We start from the raw sequence: 23,043 nt of genomic DNA on the forward strand, positions 1-23,043 counted from the left end.
ATCTATAGTTGCATGATGAGATGCTAACCAATCCATTCCTAGGATAACATCAAAATCTGACATGTCTAGGCATACAAGGTCTGCATTCATGACATGATCACTCACTAAAACTCCACAATTCTCATAAACATATGTTGCTAGGAGACTACCACCCATAGGTGTGGACACAATTATCTCACTACTTAATAGTGTCGGTGAATTGGGAAAATTCCTAGCAAAATGAGGTGATACAAAAGAGTGTGTAGATCGAGGGTCGAAAAGTGCATGAGCGGTGAATGAACATATGGGAACTGTACCTTCCACCACAGATGGTGATGCTTGTGCATCCTTCCTTGTCAGGGCAAAAACTCTTCCTTGGTTCCTTTGGTTCTGCTACACACTCTGGTTGGACTGAGCCTTCCGCTGGGGAGCATTTGATTGCTGTGAGGCATTAGCTCGAGCCGCATGATCTCCTCTTAGTGCTCGCTCTGTTATTGCTTGATTCCTTAAGGTTGGACAATCTCTCTTGAAGTGCCCAGGTTGACCACACTCGAAACATGCACGGTGAAGTCTGCAATATCCAGAGTGATGATTGCCACATCTAGGGCAGGCTGCTGACTTATTTGGCTGATTTTCTTGATCACGACGAAAGGGAAATTTTGCTGTCGCTGACCTCCCGGGCTGATTCGATGCTGACTTATCGGTTGTGGAACCTCCTTCTGTTCGTGGGCGTTTAACTGAACCCTGCTTCTTATTGCGGATCTCCTGATACTCTAGCAGGTCTTTCCTAATTTCAAACGCAGTCTCCACCAGTTCTGCATAGTTCCTGATTCTGAGGGCCACTAGTCTCCCTCTGATATTTCCCCTGAGTCCCCTTTGAAACTTCTTGGCCTTATCTGATTCTTCAGCGATCAAATGTGGAGCAAACCTTGATAGTTGAGTAAACTTAGCCTTATACTCTTGGACCGTCATGTTATTTTATTGCAATCCTTGAAATTCAATAGCCCACTGATCCCTAACACTTTCCGGGATATATTTCTTATTCATAAGCTCCACAAATCTATCCCAATCAATCTGTCTCTAGGCAGCCCTTTCTAATCTTAAGGTTGCCCTCCACCAATGTTCAGCTTCCCCTCTGAACATAAAGGCGGCGAATGACACCTTTTGCTCCTCTGCACAATTTAAGACTGTAAAAATCTTCTCCATTTGTAAAATCCAATCCTCCGCCACCAAAGGGTCGGTGGTACCCGAAAAAGATGGAGGTGTGAGCTTCCGAAACTGTTCTAGGGCTGAGATAGCAGGTGTTGGTTGGTTGCCTCTAGGATTGATACGCTGCTCGAGGATCTCTGCTAATCGTTCCAATGGGTCTTGCATTGGTCCTTCTCATTCCGATAGGAACAGAAGATCCTTCTTCAATATTCTCCAGGTGATGTCCTTCCTCCTTTTGGGTCTGATTTGCTCTTGTTCTCACCATTATCTATATGAAAATGTAGCAGCAAAAGTTCAGATCCTACAGACTATTCAAAGTACTTCACTCAGAATTATTTCATTGCTCGCATAATATATATATAAGGAACTTCAACAATCAACTTAGAGTACTGATTTCTCCAAAAGCTTTTCATTGATATAGTATTAACATACACCTATTCATCCATACAAGAGTTCTACAAAAGTACAATAATCCATATCTAATATATAAATAAAAAGTATGCAGTCCCAAAATACACCACACTTGGGTGTCCACCCAAAAGCCAAAAGTGATAAGATTCCTAAGGTTAGTGACCCAATAGGTCAAACTCTAGGAAGAGGTGGAAGGGCTGCTAGAAGTAGATTCCGTATCAGAGGCCTCAGTCGGCTGTGGTTCACTACCGTCGAGGCTGATCTCCTCCTGCTCATCGTCCTCTGCAGGATCCTCTACCATCGGCTCATCCTCCCATGCCCAATCCTCCTCATCTAGGTCAAGCTCCCAACCAAGTGGAACTCCCTCTAGGATCTCACCAAGTAGAGGCTCTGGTGCCACCTCAAATTGCCACTCCATGGGCTCCTCATCATCCATAGGATCCTCGGGGTCCTCCTCTGGGTCCTCCTCCTCGGGATCCTCCTCTATCGGGTCCTCCTCCACGGGGTCCTCCTCTATTGGGTCCTCCTCCTCGGGGTCCTCCTCTATCGGGTCCTCCTCCTCATCCCTCTTCGCCAACCGCCCACGGGTATGATGGCCAATCGGGGAGTAATCCACTCTCTCCCCAAAAATCTCCTCTGGGTCAGTCTCCTCAGAGCTGATCTCCCAATCCTCTGAAAGTGTTGACCACACCTCCCCGCTACTAATGGATCCTTCCATCGTAGAAACACTCGAATCTGAATCTGCCATTCCTGCCAAAAGTCATCTATCAGCCTCCAATAGTACAAAACCAACCTAACAGAAATCTAGATATCACAAGAATGTCATGGAAAGATAATTCCTCCATGACTGGTGTTTGACACCGACTAGAAAGATCCCTACGTCCCCTAGGTATTTCAATGTAGGAAGAGGAAGGGGATTTTGGCTATTCGAAAGAATGGATAGGGATTCCAATTTCAGAGTTCAATAAAGGCAAGTTCATATCTTTCCAAACTCATCCTCAGTTAGTTTTGATCTTGATAAATAAATTGATGAATAGAATTTTAAAACAAATCCCAAAATGAAGAAATTACATGATATTAATAAAAATTGATGAATAAAATATTAGATCAAATCCCAAAAGACATGATCTTGCTAGCTAGAACTATACGTATTTTCCACTGTCGAAATAACTATTACTATTCATGCATGCGGTACTATTCATAAGTATTGTTACTATTCATAAATATTGTTACTATTTATACGTACGTATACTATTACAATTACTATTCATACGTACGGATACTATTGCTGTTATTATTCATATGTACGATATTATTCATAAGCATTGTTACTATTCATCTGTACAGTACTATTCATAAGTACCGTAGCTATTTATAAATACTATTACTATTTATACGTACAGACACTATTATCGTTACTATTCATATGCACAGATACTATTCATGAGTACTATTACTATTCAAAAGTATTATTACTATTCATATGTATAGGTACTATTCATAAGTACTATTACTATTTACAATTATTGTTACTATTCACACGTACGGTATTGTTCAGGCAGTTGCTCATGTTGTTTCTCTTTTTATTTTTTAATTCCTTTCAGGCAGTAGCTCAAAGTTTTTGAGAGCCGTAGGGTGACGGACTTCTAACATAGTCGCTGTGACATGTCTTTAGTAGATGAGATTCCACCATAGTTGATATTTTCTTTTGGGCATTTAGAGTTTTGTATTTCATTTTGTAAAGGTTGTGTGCCTTAGTTTATTTTCAATTGACTCATAACTTCACATTTATTTTAGACTTCAGTTGTAATCAGTTTATTCAGTTGAGAGATGATTATATATATTAGATATCTCTTTCTACATCATGTGTATTGTATTTATCTCCCTTATTTTGCCTGTTTTATACCTACACTTATATTTGATTCCACTAGAGAGATATTATTATGATGGTGAAATCTGTTGTTGCACACTATGGGTGCATGGTAGGTTTAACATCTCTGGGTTCACCTTGGACTACAGCCATGTGCGAAAATAGGGGCGTCATAGTAATATTGTGATAAATATCATTTATTAATGATTAAGTATGATGATAATCGGTTTGAGATCGATTAAATACATATAAGCGTGTATATAAGTGTGTATATGAGAGTACAGGAGCGAATCATGCACAAAACCATGCGTAATCACAATCTGAGGTCGGTCGATCGGCCTAGGCTAATCGATCGGCCGATGATACCTGACTGGTCGACCGATGCCTTATGGTTGGTCGACCGACGGGCTTCTAGAGCTCATGTTTTGTATTTGAATCAGTTTTCGTTTGGCTTCGGACCTAGTTATGTACGAGAGTATATATACTTGTTTTAAACCCCTTTTCCCCATCTTTTCACATGTTTTATTAGCAGCCACCTTCTCTCTCAAACCCTAACCCTAATCTATGAGTTTTTGGGAGATTTCTTGAGACGGTTATCGAGAGGAAGGCGGGATTTGCGAGCTTGGTGAGAAAGGATCTTGCATGCACATGTTCAGAAGTTCAACACGACGTTTGAGGCAAGATAATCTTCTTCCAAACCTTTCCCTTAGTTAACATGTTCAGGAGTTCAACATGTTTGAAAAAGGATGTTAATTTCAGAGGCTTGCATATGAGATTTCAGAGGCTTGCAAGATCATCTTTATCAAACATGTTCAGGAGTTCAACACGACGTTTGAGGAAAGATCATCTTCCTCCAAATCTTTCCCTTAGTTAAAAATCATATTTTTAGTAAACTAATTGATTAATCTAATGCTTAAAAGTTAATCTGATGTGATAAAACCTAGTTTATGATGTTAAATCTTAAACCAATGAAAAGATCTATAATTTAAATCTCTGCTTAATAAGAATAGTTGATCATGATCATTAGGGTTGTCTTTTAATTTGTAAATTTCATTTTAATTTGCTTTGAAACCCTAGTTAACCAATTTAAATGATAATTTTGTTAACTAGTATGTTTAAACCCTAAGTATGTGATATCCTGGTGATGTGTTTCTTGTTTAAGCTAATCTATAACTGTGTAATGTTTAGAATTAATCATATTTATTAATCATGTTATTAAAAATATGTTGAGAATTTTGTTAATTGAAATGTTAAATCCTAACTGTTTAATTTTAAAAGATGTAACCATGTTTAATTTAACCATTGCTGAGTAATCATGAAAGTTAAATCTTGTTTAACCTTGCATGCTAACAAATTTATATTGTCGAGAAAGTTTCAATACACAAAGCCTGAGAATAAAGCTGATTGTGTCACCATGGTTTTTTTAAACCCTTTCCGGTCGGTCGACCGATAAGGATCAATCGGTCGACCGATGAGGTCTTCTTATAGTGCATTTTGTGCACGTTTGACATCGATCGACCTATGCTTTAGAGCAGTCAACTGACACCTTATTTTTGTTTGTGATGACTTTTCTTGCGCGGTTAATCGTGAACGCAAGATTTGAGCCGTACGACGATACACGCGTGCAACCATGGGTGTACATGAATAGAGTTATAGCACATACACGGATATCCTAAAGACGATTATTACAGGTATTCTTTCGATCATGTTTGAGATAATAATTAAGTATAATACGTATGCATTGTAGGCATATAAAATTGCTTATAGGTCCCTTAGCTCAGCTCGGCACAAACCGACAAACCAACGAGGCAACGAGATTGACTAATCGCACGCAAGCAACGGAATACGTCCATTCGCGTGCGGGATCAAGCTAAGTGTTCGAAGAGTCAACAAGTCATCCAACCAAGGGCATACTCGGATGAGTCACGATCGAATCAAGATCGGTTTCAGACTCAAATTCAGAAGTGGATTTACTGCCTAATCGGGATCCGGATTTACTGCCAAATCAGGTCAACAAATCGAATCCGAACCTATCAACCGCAGAACCGGAAAACGGGCACAAAGAGGCAAAACGACAAACACCTGGAGGTCGGCTCACCGAGCCACCAAGGAGGCTCAGTGGCCGAGCCACCAAGTGGTGGCTCGGCCGAGCCACCTAGGTGGCTCGGCGAGCCACCTTGTGGTGGCTGACTGTGGTCCTAACTGTAAGAAGGTTTGACCAAGTGGGTGTTTTGAGACAATCCTAACTGTAGGAAGGTTTGATCGCTCAATTTGTGGACCTCTCGTTCATTGGGGGAATCGAGAGGGGATTTTGACTGTGGTCCTAACTGTAAGAAGGTTTGACCAAGTGGGTGTTTTGAGACAATCCTAACTGTAGGAAGGTTTGATCGCTCAATTTGTGGACCTCTCGTTCATTGGGGGAATCGAGAGGGGATTTTGACTGTGGTCCTAACTGTAAGAAGGTTTGACCAAGTGGGTGTTTTGAGACAATCCTAACTGTAGGAAGGTTTGATCGCTCAATTTGTGGACCTCTCGTTCATTGGGGGAATCGAGAGGGGATTTTGACTGTGGTCCTAACTGTAAGAAGGTTTGACCAAGTGGGTGTTTTGAGACAATCCTAACTGTAGGAAGGTTTGATCGCTCAATTTGTGGACCTCTCGTTCATTGGGGGAATCGAGAGGGGATTTTGACTGTGGTCCTAACTGTAAGAAGGTTTGACCAAGTGGGTGTTTTGAGACAATCCTAACTGTAGGAAGGTTTGATCGCTCAATTTGTGGACCTCTCGTTCATTGGGGGAATCGAGAGGGGATTTTGACTGTGGTCCTAACTGTAAGAAGGTTTGACCAAGTGGGTGTTTTGAGACAATCCTAACTGTAGGAAGGTTTGATCGCTCAATTTGTGGACCTCTCGTTCATTGGGGGAATCGAGAGGGGATTTTGACTGTGGTCCTAACTGTAAGAAGGTTTGACCAAGTGGGTGTTTTGAGACAATCCTAACTGTAGGAAGGTTTGATCGCTCAATTTGTGGACCTCTCGTTCATTGGGGGAATCGAGAGGGGATTTTGACTGTGGTCCTAACTGTAAGAAGGTTTGACCAAGTGGGTGTTTTGAGACAATCCTAACTGTAGGAAGGTTTGATCGCTCAATTTGTGGACCTCTCGTTCATTGGGGGAATCGAGAGGGGATTTTGACTGTGGTCCTAACTGTAAGAAGGTTTGACCAAGTGGGTGTTTTGAGACAATCCTAACTGTAGGAAGGTTTGATCGCTCAATTTGTGGACCTCTCGTTCATTGGGGGAATCGAGAGGGGATTTTGACTGTGGTCCTAACTGTAAGAAGGTTTGACCAAGTGGGTGTTTTGAGACAATCCTAACTGTAGGAAGGTTTGATCGCTCAATTTGTGGACCTCTCGTTCATTGGGGGAATCGAGAGGGGATTTTGACTGTGGTCCTAACTGTAAGAAGGTTTGACCAAGTGGGTGTTTTGAGACAATCCTAACTGTAGGAAGGTTTGATCGCTCAATTTGTGGACCTCTCGTTCATTGGGGGAATCGAGAGGGGATTTTGACTGTGGTCCTAACTGTAAGAAGGTTTGACCAAGTGGGTGTTTTGAGACAATCCTAACTGTAGGAAGGTTTGATCGCTCAATTTGTGGACCTCTCGTTCATTGGGGGAATCGAGAGGGGATTTTGACTGTGGTCCTAACTGTAAGAAGGTTTGACCAAGTGGGTGTTTTGAGACAATCCTAACTGTAGGAAGGTTTGATCGCTCAATTTGTGGACCTCTCGTTCATTGGGGGAATCGAGAGGGGATTTTGACTGTGGTCCTAACTGTAAGAAGGTTTGACCAAGTGGGTGTTTTGAGACAATCCTAACTGTAGGAAGGTTTGATCGCTCAATTTGTGGACCTCTCGTTCATTGGGGGAATCGAGAGGGGATTTTGACTGTGGTCCTAACTGTAAGAAGGTTTGACCAAGTGGGTGTTTTGAGACAATCCTAACTGTAGGAAGGTTTGATCGCTCAATTTGTGGACCTCTCGTTCATTGGGGGAATCGAGAGGGGATTTTGACTGTGGTCCTAACTGTAAGAAGGTTTGACCAAGTGGGTGTTTTGAGACAATCCTAACTGTAGGAAGGTTTGATCGCTCAATTTGTGGACCTCTCGTTCATTGGGGGAATCGAGAGGGGATTTTGACTGTGGTCCTAACTGTAAGAAGGTTTGACCAAGTGGGTGTTTTGAGACAATCCTAACTGTAGGAAGGTTTGATCGCTCAATTTGTGGACCTCTCGTTCATTGGGGGAATCGAGAGGGGATTTTGACTGTGGTCCTAACTGTAAGAAGGTTTGACCAAGTGGGTGTTTTGAGACAATCCTAACTGTAGGAAGGTTTGATCGCTCAATTTGTGGACCTCTCGTTCATTGGGGGAATCGAGAGGGGATTTTGACTGTGGTCCTAACTGTAAGAAGGTTTGACCAAGTGGGTGTTTTGAGACAATCCTAACTGTAGGAAGGTTTGATCGCTCAATTTGTGGACCTCTCGTTCATTGGGGGAATCGAGAGGGGATTTTGACTGTGGTCCTAACTGTAAGAAGGTTTGACCAAGTGGGTGTTTTGAGACAATCCTAACTGTAGGAAGGTTTGATCGCTCAATTTGTGGACCTCTCGTTCATTGGGGGAATCGAGAGGGGATTTTGACTGTGGTCCTAACTGTAAGAAGGTTTGACCAAGTGGGTGTTTTGAGACAATCCTAACTGTAGGAAGGTTTGATCGCTCAATTTGTGGACCTCTCGTTCATTGGGGGAATCGAGAGGGGATTTTGACTGTGGTCCTAACTGTAAGAAGGTTTGACCAAGTGGGTGTTTTGAGACAATCCTAACTGTAGGAAGGTTTGATCGCTCAATTTGTGGACCTCTCGTTCATTGGGGGAATCGAGAGGGGATTTTGACTGTGGTCCTAACTGTAAGAAGGTTTGACCAAGTGGGTGTTTTGAGACAATCCTAACTGTAGGAAGGTTTGATCGCTCAATTTGTGGACCTCTCGTTCATTGGGGGAATCGAGAGGGGATTTTGACTGTGGTCCTAACTGTAAGAAGGTTTGACCAAGTGGGTGTTTTGAGACAATCCTAACTGTAGGAAGGTTTGATCGCTCAATTTGTGGACCTCTCGTTCATTGGGGGAATCGAGAGGGGATTTTGACTGTGGTCCTAACTGTAAGAAGGTTTGACCAAGTGGGTGTTTTGAGACAATCCTAACTGTAGGAAGGTTTGATCGCTCAATTTGTGGACCTCTCGTTCATTGGGGGAATCGAGAGGGGATTTTGACTGTGGTCCTAACTGTAAGAAGGTTTGACCAAGTGGGTGTTTTGAGACAATCCTAACTGTAGGAAGGTTTGATCGCTCAATTTGTGGACCTCTCGTTCATTGGGGGAATCGAGAGGGGATTTTGACTGTGGTCCTAACTGTAAGAAGGTTTGACCAAGTGGGTGTTTTGAGACAATCCTAACTGTAGGAAGGTTTGATCGCTCAATTTGTGGACCTCTCGTTCATTGGGGGAATCGAGAGGGGATTTTGACTGTGGTCCTAACTGTAAGAAGGTTTGACCAAGTGGGTGTTTTGAGACAATCCTAACTGTAGGAAGGTTTGATCGCTCAATTTGTGGACCTCTCGTTCATTGGGGGAATCGAGAGGGGATTTTGACTGTGGTCCTAACTGTAAGAAGGTTTGACCAAGTGGGTGTTTTGAGACAATCCTAACTGTAGGAAGGTTTGATCGCTCAATTTGTGGACCTCTCGTTCATTGGGGGAATCGAGAGGGGATTTTGACTGTGGTCCTAACTGTAAGAAGGTTTGACCAAGTGGGTGTTTTGAGACAATCCTAACTGTAGGAAGGTTTGATCGCTCAATTTGTGGACCTCTCGTTCATTGGGGGAATCGAGAGGGGATTTTGACTGTGGTCCTAACTGTAAGAAGGTTTGACCAAGTGGGTGTTTTGAGACAATCCTAACTGTAGGAAGGTTTGATCGCTCAATTTGTGGACCTCTCGTTCATTGGGGGAATCGAGAGGGGATTTTGACTGTGGTCCTAACTGTAAGAAGGTTTGACCAAGTGGGTGTTTTGAGACAATCCTAACTGTAGGAAGGTTTGATCGCTCAATTTGTGGACCTCTCGTTCATTGGGGGAATCGAGAGGGGATTTTGACTGTGGTCCTAACTGTAAGAAGGTTTGACCAAGTGGGTACTTTACGTCCAGACTCTAACAGAGAGAGTGTTGAGTGCATAGACATGGTGAGAATGGGAGTTCTTATTCATTACATTGCTGTGGTTTTGGGAACTTCCCGTTACATAAATCGTCCACCCCCAGTTTCCTCTGCGGAACTGGTTCGGACATTATTATCAGTTAACTAACCGGGTTATCCTTAAGAATATTAGCTTAATATTCTCCAGGAACTTCCCGTCAAAAGTGGGGAAACAGTTTAGACTCATATACCTATTGGAGTATCAGGGAGTAGTTTAACCTCTTATACCGGTCGGAGGATTGAGAAACAGTTTATACTCGTATACTCTTTGGAGTTTTGCCGTTCTTATTTGGCTTACCTTAGCGTTATGACGCCGGCTTCAACCAAGGTCTGAATGCTATTCTTGAGAGCAAAGCAATCCTTGGTGGGATGAACGACCCTCCTGTGGTATGCACAGTACTTTGGGTCCGTAGTGTTGTCAGCTTCCTCCTGATTTGTGATAGGTGGTAGCTTGATCTTGTTACCTTCAAGGAGGGATTCGAAGATGGCTGGAACGTCTTCGTCCTTGAAGGAATACTCTCTTTGGAGTCTCGGACCCGAAGTCTTTTGCTGCCTTCGGGATTGCTGTTGTGACGCTTGATTAGCACCACCAGTAGCTGCAGGTGTTTTGCCCTTACCACGAGAGGCGAAATTTGAGTCCAGCGGATTAACCGTCGGTTGGTTCCTCTCGGCCTTCTTCCTTCTAAGGAATCGCTCAGCCTGCTCCCCTCGGACCTTCAGATCCTTCCAAGTGTCAGACGGTGCTGTTCCCATTGCTTCCAACACGTCCAACGCAAGGTTGTTGTGGCAAGTTTGGAGGATGAATTCCTCTGTGATCGGGTCCCGGCAATTCATCGCCTTGTTCCGGAACCTTTTGACGAAGGTGTCGACTAACTCCCCGTCCTTCTGCTTCTCATCGAGCAATGATCCGATAGATATCTCGGTGTCGTCGTCGAAGAAGTTGGCGAGGAACATGGTCTCCATATCGTCCCAGCTGTTCACGCTACTTGGCTTGAGGCGGCGATACCAATCGAAGGCGGCTCCGCGAAGAGTGCCGACGAATGACCGCACCATCAGAGGCTCATTGCCGGAAATAATACCCAGGTGCGATTTGAAATAAATCAAATGCTGAGTGGGGGAACCCTTCCCATCGAACGGCGTGAAGTTGATTAGATTGAACTTCGCCGGATATGGGATCGATTCCCACTCTCTTGGGTATGGACAGGGAATGCCTGTTTTCTTCGTCTCTTGAGCGGAGATCAATGTGTTGATTTTGCTCTCGAGATCTTTGATCTTCAAGTCTTCACTTGTATCCTCGTTGGCATCCTCGTTACCACCCCCCGCATTGACAGGAGGGTTATTGGCATCGTGAGCATTCGTATCCTCGTCCTCCTGATGGGCTTGGTTGCGACGACTCGGCTCGCCTTGCTGGTTCGCCAATGCTTGGATTTGTTGGTCATGCATTTCTCTCATGTTCTGCATGGTCATCTGCATCTCGAACCTGAAAGTTTCCTGCTGTTTAGCCAAAGCGTCTTCAATCATCTTGGCAATTTGCTCCGCACCTATCATCAGTGACTCACGGGGTTCCCCCTCACTGGACACTGTATTATCTGATGCGATTGCGGAGCAGGTATCCGACTCTTCACCTTCTGAAGGTACTCTTGTCCGAACCCTACCATAGGTTCCTCGTGCGATTGCTCCAGACTGCAGACGGGTTAGACGCCGGGATGCTTCCAGAATCGGACTGCAGACGGGTTAGACGCCGGGATGCTTTCAGAATCGACTCGAGATTATCCCGTGATGAGGTCTCTTTGCTTGTCATATTAGCGGTGACCCTCGGGAATTCTTCATCTTCAACCATCGTCCTTCTTTGCCGAAAACGCCTACGCCTTGGTTTTGGCATTTTGGTACTAAGTCTCTCGAAAACTGAAACTCTTTCGGGGACTGCCTTAATGCAGTTGCATTCAGACAATACCGCCCGAATGAGTTTGGAACAGGGGCATTGAGTTTTCTGTTCTCGGGGACTCCTTTTTCTGGTTTTCCTCGTGCTCACATCACGATAGTACAACCCATCGGTTTGACGGTCGTTCCCGCGAACAGTGTGTTGGCACGATCTCTCAGGTATAACGTTTTCGTCCTCAGACGACAACGTTTCCTTCTGAGAGCAAATTGCCTTTTTAGGGCTCTCAAGAGTCACGCGCCTCGAAACACGCCTTGGTGGGCGTGAATTCTCAATGGGCTCCTGGACTTCAATGCGTAAGGTAGTGCACTTGGGTGCCATGATTTCTTTGTCATGTTGAGGGTTGCGGCGACCCCCAGCGTGTTGATTCGTTAGGGACTTCTTTATTGGGCCCAAACTCTCTTAAACTGGAGCTTTGCCTCTCTCGTCGGGAATTGGACCGAGGCGCTCCAAAACTGATTTCTTCCTTTGGGACGATTCTGCACGATCTCCCGAAAAAGCTATTGGAATTACCGGCGACTTGGGTTGATTCGCCGGTGGTTGAACTTTTGTTGGAGGCTGTTTCGGCCTCCACACTTGGCGGGTTGATGGCGGCTTCTTGACCACCTCTTTCTGCAGCTTTCTACGGGCTTCTTCGACTTGAGCCCGTGCCTGCGCTGATAGTGCGCGGCGTTTGCGAATGCGCTCCTCCAGTGTCGAACGGTTCCGTTTGACACGGACCCATTCGTTCGTTGGCGGCTTGGAGGAGTCGCCATTCATCGGCCGTTGAGGCTGTTTACCTCTCCCGTTCTTCAGATCCGCGTTGTAGCGGATTCCGTCGGTGGACTCCATTGCTTTGGCGAATTGTTTGGCCAAGCGTTGGCGTTGCCTTTGGCGGGCTCTCTTTGAGAGAGTCACCGCTCCTTTGGTGACGGAGGAATTGGTTGGAACCAGCTTGATCTGGTTGGAGGTTGGTGGAGCCTCACCCGACGCAACTTTGGCGTCAATCAGGATGAGGTCGTCGTTGGTAGCTTCAACTTCTTCGTACCAACGCACCTTTCTGCTGGAAGAGAACTTGGACTTCTTAGACTTGCGAGGGGAGGTAGATCCGGACGAGGATGAAAGGTACTCCTCGAACTTTTGTTGGTCGAACTCATACTCGACCTCCTCCTCGACCGGGATCGAGATCCGCGGCTGCGACGCAACGATCTCGGCAGCGAGATCGTTGGCTCCCACTGTGGTCGCCAGATTGTTCGCGGGAAAAATTGTTGCTTTCTTCATTAATGATTCCATTGTACACTCTTGTAATAGTCTATCGATTACAAAGATCCGGTCTTTTTATAAGATCCGGTTACAACAAAAATCAAATTGAAAAGAAATGAAAATTACAACTTTGTTTCCTTGTTTGTCGAACGAATCGCGAGCTCCTATTTTGCGGTCGCTCGCTTTGTGGGTTCTTTGCCTGCGCCGGGGTTGTTTGCCGTGGACCACCGCGAGATCTAGATCCGGTCAGATCTAAGCAGTACGACGGGTATTTTTCCACAAAGGAAATAATAGCCGGGGAGGATTGATTCACCAAGGAAACAATCGTCCAAGTCTCGGGATCTAAGACCAAGCTTAGATCCGGAGTACGTCTGCGTAGATCTGAGATCCGGTCCTCTCGAACACCTGCCTTATTTGACGTTGATGATCGCCGAACACCAGCTCAGTACAACTTAGGCTAGTGCATCGATATATTGTTAGTACAGGCCATTATGTCATGATATTTAGGATGTCTGATTTGGTTGTCTATCTTATACGGTGAAGCGATGAGGCTAGAGAGCCGTACTTCTAGAATACCTGATGTGGTAGTCCATCCCGCATGGTAATGTGATGAGACTAATGAGCCGTGTACATATTTAGGATGCCTGATTTGGTAGTCCGTTCCGCATGATAATGCAATGAGTTATAAAACTACGAGATATTGTATATATCTAATAGCCTGAGTCTTTGGTGGAAGCGATTTATGAATATGATTCATTGTTGAATTATATTATGACTAGATTACTCCGAGTTTAGGAGTTACAGGAGATTTAGTTCTTGTATCCATATCATCTACCTAAGGGTAGCGCAAGTTATATGGTCGATATTTATGATATTGTGGTAACTTTACTTTTCTGTATTGCTTTCCTTTATCTTTTATTCTTAGTTTGGAATTGATATTTAGCGATTCACAACTTGAGACATATGGTATATACATAAGGGTTTCCTTGTTTAGATTATTTCACTCGACGTACTACGTCTCGTGTTATGGGTTCTTAAATATTAATCCCATTTAGATACAGGGTAAATGATGTAGGTAGACTATGCATAATAGATAGAGCCTCCATCACATTTAGTAGCCCTTCCCCTGGGGGCGAATGGAGATGATCTTGTTAAAGCGCTCTAACACTGTTGTTGTTTTTCATTTTGTTTTCCCTTCTTCTTAGGCAGCGGATTAGAGTTCTGAAGAGCCGCAAGTTAACGGATTTACAGTATAGTCGTCGTCACTTATTTGTAGTAGTTGGTGCTCCACCGTAGTTTAATGTTTACTTTCAGATACTTAGAGTTTTATTTTTTTTGTAAAGGCTATGTTCCTTAGTACTATTTTTAGTTGACTCTTATGTATTGAGATATTTCACCTTTATTTCAGACATCAGTTGTATTTCATTTTACTCATATTGGGACATGATCATATTTATTGGATATTTCTTTCATGTCATGTCCATTATATTTATTTCTCTTATTTTGTCTATTTTATACCTATACTTGTTATGGATTCCACTAGAGAGATATTACTGTGATGGCGAAATGTATTGTTGCATAGTGTGGGTGCATGGCATGCTTGACATATCTAGGTTCACCTTGGACTGCAGTCATGTGTGAAAATAGGAGCGTCACAATACCATTGTTTATTCATTTCAGTACTAGGCCATTGAAATTCCATAAATGATTATCGTATGATAATTCATCTTGCCTCAACGATTCTATTGTTGAAAATGATAGTATTTGTTCATTTGTTGGCTTGATGAGACTCTATATTCATGGATTATGCACTGTGTGAAGTAAGCTTCACCGATGGGTGGTATAAAAGTAAGTCCCAGTGGGGACGTATTGATAATAGGATAACACATATCTTGAAGAACGGGTGGATTTCAATTAGCCATTTCTTCTTGTTCAACAATAGATTCAACACGAATTAAACAATTGGTTTTATTCCCAATCCGAACTTGCATGTATTAATCAAAGATCTTTTAAAGATTTTTTCACTAAAAAATTTAAGAAAAAAATCTATCAAGTAAAGCAAATGTTAATTTTTTATATATTTTTATATGTAACAGAAAAAACTAAATCTGAAAGATTTTTGAAGAAGAAAAAGAAGGAGAAAAGAAAATTTAACTAAACAAACTTAAAAGTAACCACTGGAAACAATTACCCTTAATTCAAGTGTTAAGCCTAAACATAATTAAATTAGCTCCTAACCAAAAACTTCTTGAGTGAAAATATTAAATTTGCATGGTCAGTTAACAATCACATTTTTATTATATTTTTATACCCTCATTATCTATCTTTTTAAATAAATATATCACTAATAACTTGTTTTTACCTTAATTTGCAGGTTAAAATGAAGATTAATGAATAAAAACTAAAAAATATCTTAAATTTCCTAATTATTTAACCTTTTATTAAAACCTAGGATCAAGCATGCCCAGGATCAAGCCAAGCAATCTTCAGAAGCCGAAGAAACAAGGATAAAATATGAAAAGAAATCAAGTCAAAATCATGTTCAAGATGATTAGCCACAAAGAAACAGTGATATCTCTCATTCCGGAAGGCAGAATTTAATATATAATATATGAAAATCTTCTATCTCGATGAGACGGAATTAACTGCATTCTCAAAATTTTAGAATTCTAATCACTTGGCCAACAAATTGGCCAATCGGTTGGGCAACCGATTGGTCGACCAATTGATAAGTAACAAACTTATTTTGTGGCTAAGATTTGATCCTTGGAGCCCAATTAAAATACAATGGTTCTCATTCGTTACTGTAGGCTATAAATAGGGATAAAGAGTGAAGGGATTGAGTGTGAAATTTTTTTTAAATACTCTATTAGGAGTGGAGGGTTACTCTTAATTGAGAACACCTTCCAAAATTATAACTTCATGTTGCAATTAATAAAATATTTTTTCACCTCTTCATATTTTTCTTTTCTTCTCTTTGTTTGATCATGAAGATGAAGATGAGATAAAGATAGAGATCAAGATGAAGATTTACGTTTATCAATAGGCTAGAATCCTCTTGGAATATAAATTTTCTCTTTTATCTTTTTATTTTCTTATAATATTTTTTTCTTGCTTTATATATTCAAGGGGATAGAACCCTCTTGAATTAGATTTATTTTGATGCATGGTAGGGTAGATTTACTTTCAATGTCCTTATTTTTTTATATTTATTTTATAGTATAGATTTACATTTTTACATAGTTTAGATTTCCTTTATTGTTTTTTCTTTTTGCTCATAGTTTAGATCTTTACTTCTCTGTTCTTTTTTTTTCCTTGTAATTAGTTTATTTTACTTCTTTCATACTCTTTAATTTTTATTTTTATTTTATTTTCTAAGATATGGAACTAAATCCTTGTAGGAATTCTAGAATTGCATGAAACTAGTTCAATTTAGTTTATGAATTATAAATTACTCTCTTGTGCTTAAAATGATCATGTTTAAGATAATCAACTAGAGAACTAATTGATAAAAGAAGAATTAGATATGTTCTACTAATGAATTCTAGAATTACTATCTAGTTGTTATTCTTTTCATGAGTATTAATTTTACTTGGATGATAATAGGATAGGTTATACTTATCTTAAGTGGTAGGATAGTCTATACTTAATAAATCTAAAGTAAAATATGATAAAAAGAGAATAGTTTATGAATTTATAAATGAAATCAGCTAGTGGATTCAATTCTAAATTCCTCATATCTCTAATTGAATCCTCCATCTTTACTTTCTTAAATTTCCTCTTTGCTTTTTATTTTTCTTTATTTACTTCTTGATTTTATTCCCTTTTCTTCATCTTTCTTTCTCCACTCTCAATCTAGTTTTGTTTTTATTTATATATAATTACGTCCACTCTCCTCGTATCTCTCTATAGTCATACATGTTTCACTCCTAATTGTCATACACACAACTTAAGAATCACTTTCAATTAATTCCTACAATACCTTCCTTGTGGGATTTGATATTTTTCTATATTATAACTTGATTGTGCACTTGCAATCTCGACATATTTAAAAACACCATATCAAGTTTTTCGCGCCGTTGCTGGGGAAGATGCTTATAAGTAGGATTTTTCTATTTTGGTTCTTTAATTTGTGTGTTTTCTTGTGAAGGAACTATTTTGAAGATTAAAGATTTGAGATTGGAGATTTGCTTGTGGTAAATCTTCTTTCTAGTATTTTCAATTTTACTACTTTAGTTAATTCCTCACAAGTAGAGACAATTAGGATCTTTAAAAAAAAGGAAATTTTTTTACTTTTTTCAACCATAATAAAATTCACCCTTCACTTAGACATTATTAACATGATAATAATTTCAAACAAGAGCTCTCTTTCTCACATTTGTTTAATTATTAAGCCTAATTATAAAATGATGCTTATCTACAAACTGAATATAATGGTAGAAACATTTATGAATGGAATATAGATGGTTTATCTGATGCATAGATATATTCCATAATGCATAGAATGCTAATGTATTCCACAATACAAATTAATAGCCTCATATATTACATGTGGGTTTACTAGCATCCTAAAAGGATGGTGGGATAATTATGTGACGCACCTATTTTCATACATGGCTGTAGTCCAGGTGAATTTAGAGATGTCAAACCTACCATGCACCTACACTGTGAAATAAAACGTTTCACCAATCACAGTAATATCCTCTAGTGGAATCAAAAAGAAGTGTAGGTACAAAACAGAGAAAATAAGGTAAATAAATGCAATAGACATGGTATAGAAGGATAAATTTCATAAATGAAACCATGTCTCAAATGAATAAAACTATAAATACATGATCTCTTAAATAATGTAAAATATCTCAACATGAATCAACTGAAAATGTAACTAAGGTTCATAGTCTTTACAAAATGAAATACAACTCAAATAACTGAATGGAAATATAAATCTACTATAGAGCCTCTACTGATAACTCATGTGACGGCAACTATATAAGAACTCCGTCATCCTGCACCTTTCCAAAACTTTGAGCTGCTTGAAAAGAAATTTAAAAAAAAACAACAACAAGAGCGTCAGAGCGCTACAGCAAGATCACATTCATCTGCCTTCAGAGGAAGGGCTACTAGATGAAGTGGAGGCTCTACCTATTAAGTATAGTATACCTAGATCATTTTCCCCATATCTAATGGAGTTAATATTTAGACACCTACAAAACGAGACATAGTACATCAAGTGAAATAATCCAAATAAGGAAAACCTCATGTATATACTATATGTCTTAAATTGTAGACATATAAATATTAATACTGAGCTAGAGATAAACAATCTAAATGAAATCAATAATTAGTAACCCACAACACGAGACTGATACGTTGAGCGAAATAATCCAAACAAGGAAACCCACATGTATATACCATATGTCTCAAATTGTGAATCGCTAATCATTAATCCCAATCTAAGAATAAAATAAAGTAATACAGAAAGTAAAGACATTCATAATATCATATTTATAATATCTTCCACTATCACTGGGAAGATAAGATAAATATCAGCATATAACCCCGTGTACTTTCAAGGGCAAAGTACCTCGGTCATATATATCAATAATGAGTCATATACATAACTGGTATCCACCAAAGACTCAGGCTATCAACAATCATCTCAATGCAAATCCTTGCAAGATTCTGATTCATCGTATCATTATGTGGGATGGACTACCCGATCGGTATCCTAACAGTCTACACGGCTCATTAGTCTCATCGCATCTATGTACTTAACATGAGTGCGAGACAGACTACCAAGTAGGCATCCTAAAAATATGATTCACAAGCCTCATTGCACCCTAGTATGGGGCAGACTGCTAGATAAAGCATCCTAAACCCAACTCAATGGCCAGTACTAATGGTATATCGACGTACTGCTCCCGTAATACTGAGTGAAGCTCATCAACGATATCCAACATGTATATAAATGTGTAATCAACCTTTATCTTAAGTGTAATCGAAACAAAAATCATCATAATCCCCTTTTGGGATACTTGTGGTGTGCTACGACACTATTCAGGTGTACCCATGACTGTATATGTATCATTGTGAGCTTTGTTAGCCCTTATGTTTTGATTATGTTTTACAACCATCATTAACGGTACTAATGGATTATTGAGTGCAAATGTAATAAATTCATTTATCAAGCTTGTTAGTGCCATTTATGGAGGATTGGATAGAATATACGCTACAACGATGATATCCAAAGGAGGAGGAGGCATAGCGATGAAGCAATGTTATTTCAAGAACAATAAATTCATATAAAAGCTTCATCCAAACTCAAGCTATATCAAGACTCAAAGATTATATTCTATGTGAGGATATTAGCTAGTTTTTTATTCTCTCTCTAGTATTAGAATGTAGGCAAAGAGTTATTGAATTCACTTGAAGCTATTGGGACTCACACACATATTTTCATACTTAAGCTTTTAAACGTTTTTTGCAAAATACTATTTTTCACAAGTATGAGGACCTATCTGCAAAATTTTTTTTCCAAACAGTTTGTTTTTAGTATTAAAAACATTTTACAAAGTTTTATAATTTTCAGAGGTCATATAAATATTTTCTAAATATTTTAGTTTGAGTCAAAACACTATTCTGGAGCATATCAGAATGCGGTCGACCGTACCGGTCGACCGCACTTAAGGTCATTCATCACTGGGCTCCAGAGAGGTCGTCGGTCGACCGGTGCGGTCGACCGAAATCTTGATTTTTATATCAGTCGACCGCACCAGTCGACCGATGATGGCTCTGCCTGTTTTCTAAGTTTTCATAGCTGCTCGCGGTCGACCGGATTTTCGGTCGGCCGACCGAATTCATCTTTTCGGTCGACCGAACGTTCTGGTGGTCGACCAATGGTTTATTCGGTCAACCGTGACTTTTTCTCAAACGGTCGTTTGCCTTGTTTATTGTGCTTTCACTTAACTGTGTTTGGCACAGTCTGTGGCAATAGTCTGAATAGGAGATTATTTTCTTAATTGGGAAGATTGAGTTGTGATTTTAAAATGATTAACCCTTTCTATGTAAACCAAGATTTCTTCTTCTTCCTGTTGCCCTAACTTCTGCTGAAAAACCAGAGAGACGCTGTCTTCTGAGAAAAATTTTCAAACTCTGTTTTCTGTGGTTTTTCACTGTGTTTCTTGTGTGAGTTCACTTCCAGCTTCAGTACTCTTTCTCTTTGCCATAGGGACTTGTAAAGAGAGAGTCTTTCTTCATTTCTACTGCTGTGTGAGTGTGATCTTGTATAGATCAACTGTGAGGGTGTGTGATCTGTTGAGATCAACTGTGTAGTGAGAGATTGAGAGGGAATCACTGTGTAGACGAAGTTTCGGCTTCCAAACCGGGTGTGTAGTGGATTTCTCCTCGAGAGTGGGGAACGGGGACGTAGGTCAGCGGACCGAACCTCGTTAACACATCGCGCGTCAAAGGATAACAATTCCTAACCCTATCTCTTTTACTTTAATCGCATTACTGTTTTGTGGTTTGCTTGTGTTTAATTTTATTGCATATTAGAGCCTCTTGACCCTAATCACCCCCCTCTAGGGTCCAACAATTGGTATCAGAGCTTGGTCTCTATATTAATTTTTGGTTTAACCGCCTTAGAGAAAAGATCAAATGGAGGCCTCTTTGAATATGCATATGTTAGAAGGACAATCCACCACTAGACCACCACTCTTCACCGCGACCAATTTTGCTTATTGGAAGGCTAGGATGAAAATTTACCTTCGTTGCATTGATCTTGACATCCTAGAGCTCATTGAACAGAAATATGTAGAGAAGTCCAAAGTCGGGAACATGACCGATGAAGAAAGGCACCTAGCCAATCTCAATGCTAAGGCCATGAACGCCTTAATTTGTGGTCTTTCCCCAATGAATACAATAGAGTTTCCACGTGTGCAACCGCATACGAAATTTGGGTAAAATTATGTATCACACATGAAGGAACTCCCCAAGTTAAGGAATCTAAGATTAGTGGGCTTATGCATGATTATGAGCTATTTAAAATGCTTCCTAATGAATCCATTGATGCTATGTTTTCCCGTTTTACTAATATCATCAATGAATTACATGGTCTTGATAAGCAATTGTCCATTCAAGAAATGAACTACAAGATACTTCGTTCCTTGACTCCGGCATGGGAGCCCAAAGCTACGGCCATTGAGGAAGCTCATGACCTCACTACCTTAGCTCTTGATAGCCTCATCGGAAAGCTCAAAGTGCATGAGAAGAAGCTCAAGGGGAAGGAGAAGGAGGAAGTGCCATCACGTGAAGTTGAGGAGCCGTCACCAAAGTTGAAGACCATAGCTCTCAAAGGATCTAGTGACAACTCGTCTTCGTCATCGGATAGTGAAGTCGATTTTTCTAGAGAAATGGCTCATCTCTCTAGAAGAATCTCTAGACTCATAAAAATGAACAAGAAATTTAACCCTCGATCTAACAACAAGTTTTCCCCTCGTGTAGGTAAATGTTTTGAGTGCAATGAACCGGATCACATCGCTAAGGATTGTCCCAAGCTCAAGGAAAAGTACATGAAGTATAAGAAGAAGAAGGCTATGTATGCCGGATGGGAAGAATCCGAACCAAGTAACTCGGATAGTGATGAAGAAGGAGCCAAACTTGCTCTTCATGACCCAAATGTTTGTTTCATGGCAAATGAACATGAGGTAATATCCGAGGCCGAAAGTGAATCTTTCTATATGCAATGTGACATAGCTATGGCTTTAGAAGAATTGAACTTTGAATTTAAAAGAATGTCTAAAGAATATTCTTCTTTTAAAAGATTGCATGCCTCTTGTGATATTAAGCTAGAGCAATTAATAACCTCTCTTGCTCTAAAAGATGAATTGCTAGGAGATCTCGATTTCGAGAATAAGCAATTAAGATCAAAGATTGAAAGATTAAAAATTGAGAGTTGTAGAACTAGACCCACTCATGCTTATGCTAACTATAATCACCATGATAGAAATAGGTTTCATGGTTCTAACATCCATACATACAAAAGAAATTTTGTATGCACTTATTGTATGAGACATGGACACATTTCTACTCATTGTAGAATTAAAGATAACCATGATTTTTATGGAATGATGTGGGTACCCAAAGGTACCAAGACTACTAACCACCAAGGACCTAAGACATGGGTACCTAAAGCTACTACATCTTCATCTTCATCTTTTGTAGGGAACGTCACGGCAACGACGTAAGGAAATGTGGTACCTTGATAGTGGTTGCTCACATCATATGACAGGCAATAAAGAATTATTTGCAACCCTATCAAGGATTGAAGGAGGTAGTGTCTCCTTCGGTGGTGGTGAGAAAGGTAAAATCATTGGTATCGGTTCTATTGGTAAGAAACCCTCACCCATTATAGAAGATGTTTATTTAGTAAATGGTTTGAATCATAATCTTCTTAGCATTAGCCAATTAAGTGATAAAGGTTTTGATATTTCTTTTAAACCGGATATGGAAAAATTATTTTTATTGCTAATCGCAAATCTAATGTATACATTTTTGAGATGAATGAATTAGTGAGTCAAGATGTGAAGTGTCTTGCGGTAATTGATGAAAATCCTTGGATTTGGCACAAAAGACTTGGTGGACATGAAAATATGGAGTTAATATCAAAATTTTCTAAGAGAAATCTTGTGAGAGGATTACCTAGCTTGCACTTCATCAAAGATACCACATGTGAGGATTGTGTTAAAGGTAAACAAACAAAATCCTCTTTCAAATCCATCAATGAGGTATCAACTTCTAAACCCTTGCAATTACTTCATCTTGATTTGTTTGGTCCTATGCGTGTTACCTCTCTTGGAGGCAAACGCTATGTTTTTGCGATACACTTTAGCTTCAGCTGTCTATTTAGTTATACTTTTCTTTTGAGCTTCACTGTAGACTTTTGTTTAGACATTTGAGAGTTTCATTCTAGAAGTTGTAAAGGTTGTGTGCCTTATTTCCTCTTGTCAGATATTTTGTATTTGAGACTTGTTGAGTACTTTAGTTTATTTATTCCAGACTTTGACTTGTACTTCAGTATGCTAGATGATGGAATATTAATTTGATCT

General features: G+C 40.2%; 1 protein-coding gene across 1 annotated transcript; it reads right to left on the bottom strand.

Moving 5' to 3' along the window:
• Positions 1,778-2,347, bottom strand: LOC109847520 (YTH domain-containing protein 1-like). The gene has a single exon (XM_020416747.1). It carries the CDS (start codon positions 2,345-2,347, stop codon positions 1,778-1,780), a length of 570 nt encoding a protein of 189 aa, XP_020272336.1.

Source organism: Asparagus officinalis, chromosome 7, assembly GCF_001876935.1.
Source record: "Asparagus officinalis chromosome 7, Aspof.V1, whole genome shotgun sequence".
NCBI classification, from domain to species: Eukaryota; Viridiplantae; Streptophyta; class Magnoliopsida; order Asparagales; family Asparagaceae; genus Asparagus; species Asparagus officinalis.

Excerpts from the sequence above, each read along its gene's own strand:
- LOC109847520 (XM_020416747.1), bottom strand. The coding sequence starts at position 2,347 with ATGGCAGATTCAGATTCGAGTGTTTCTACGATGGAAGGATCCATTAGT.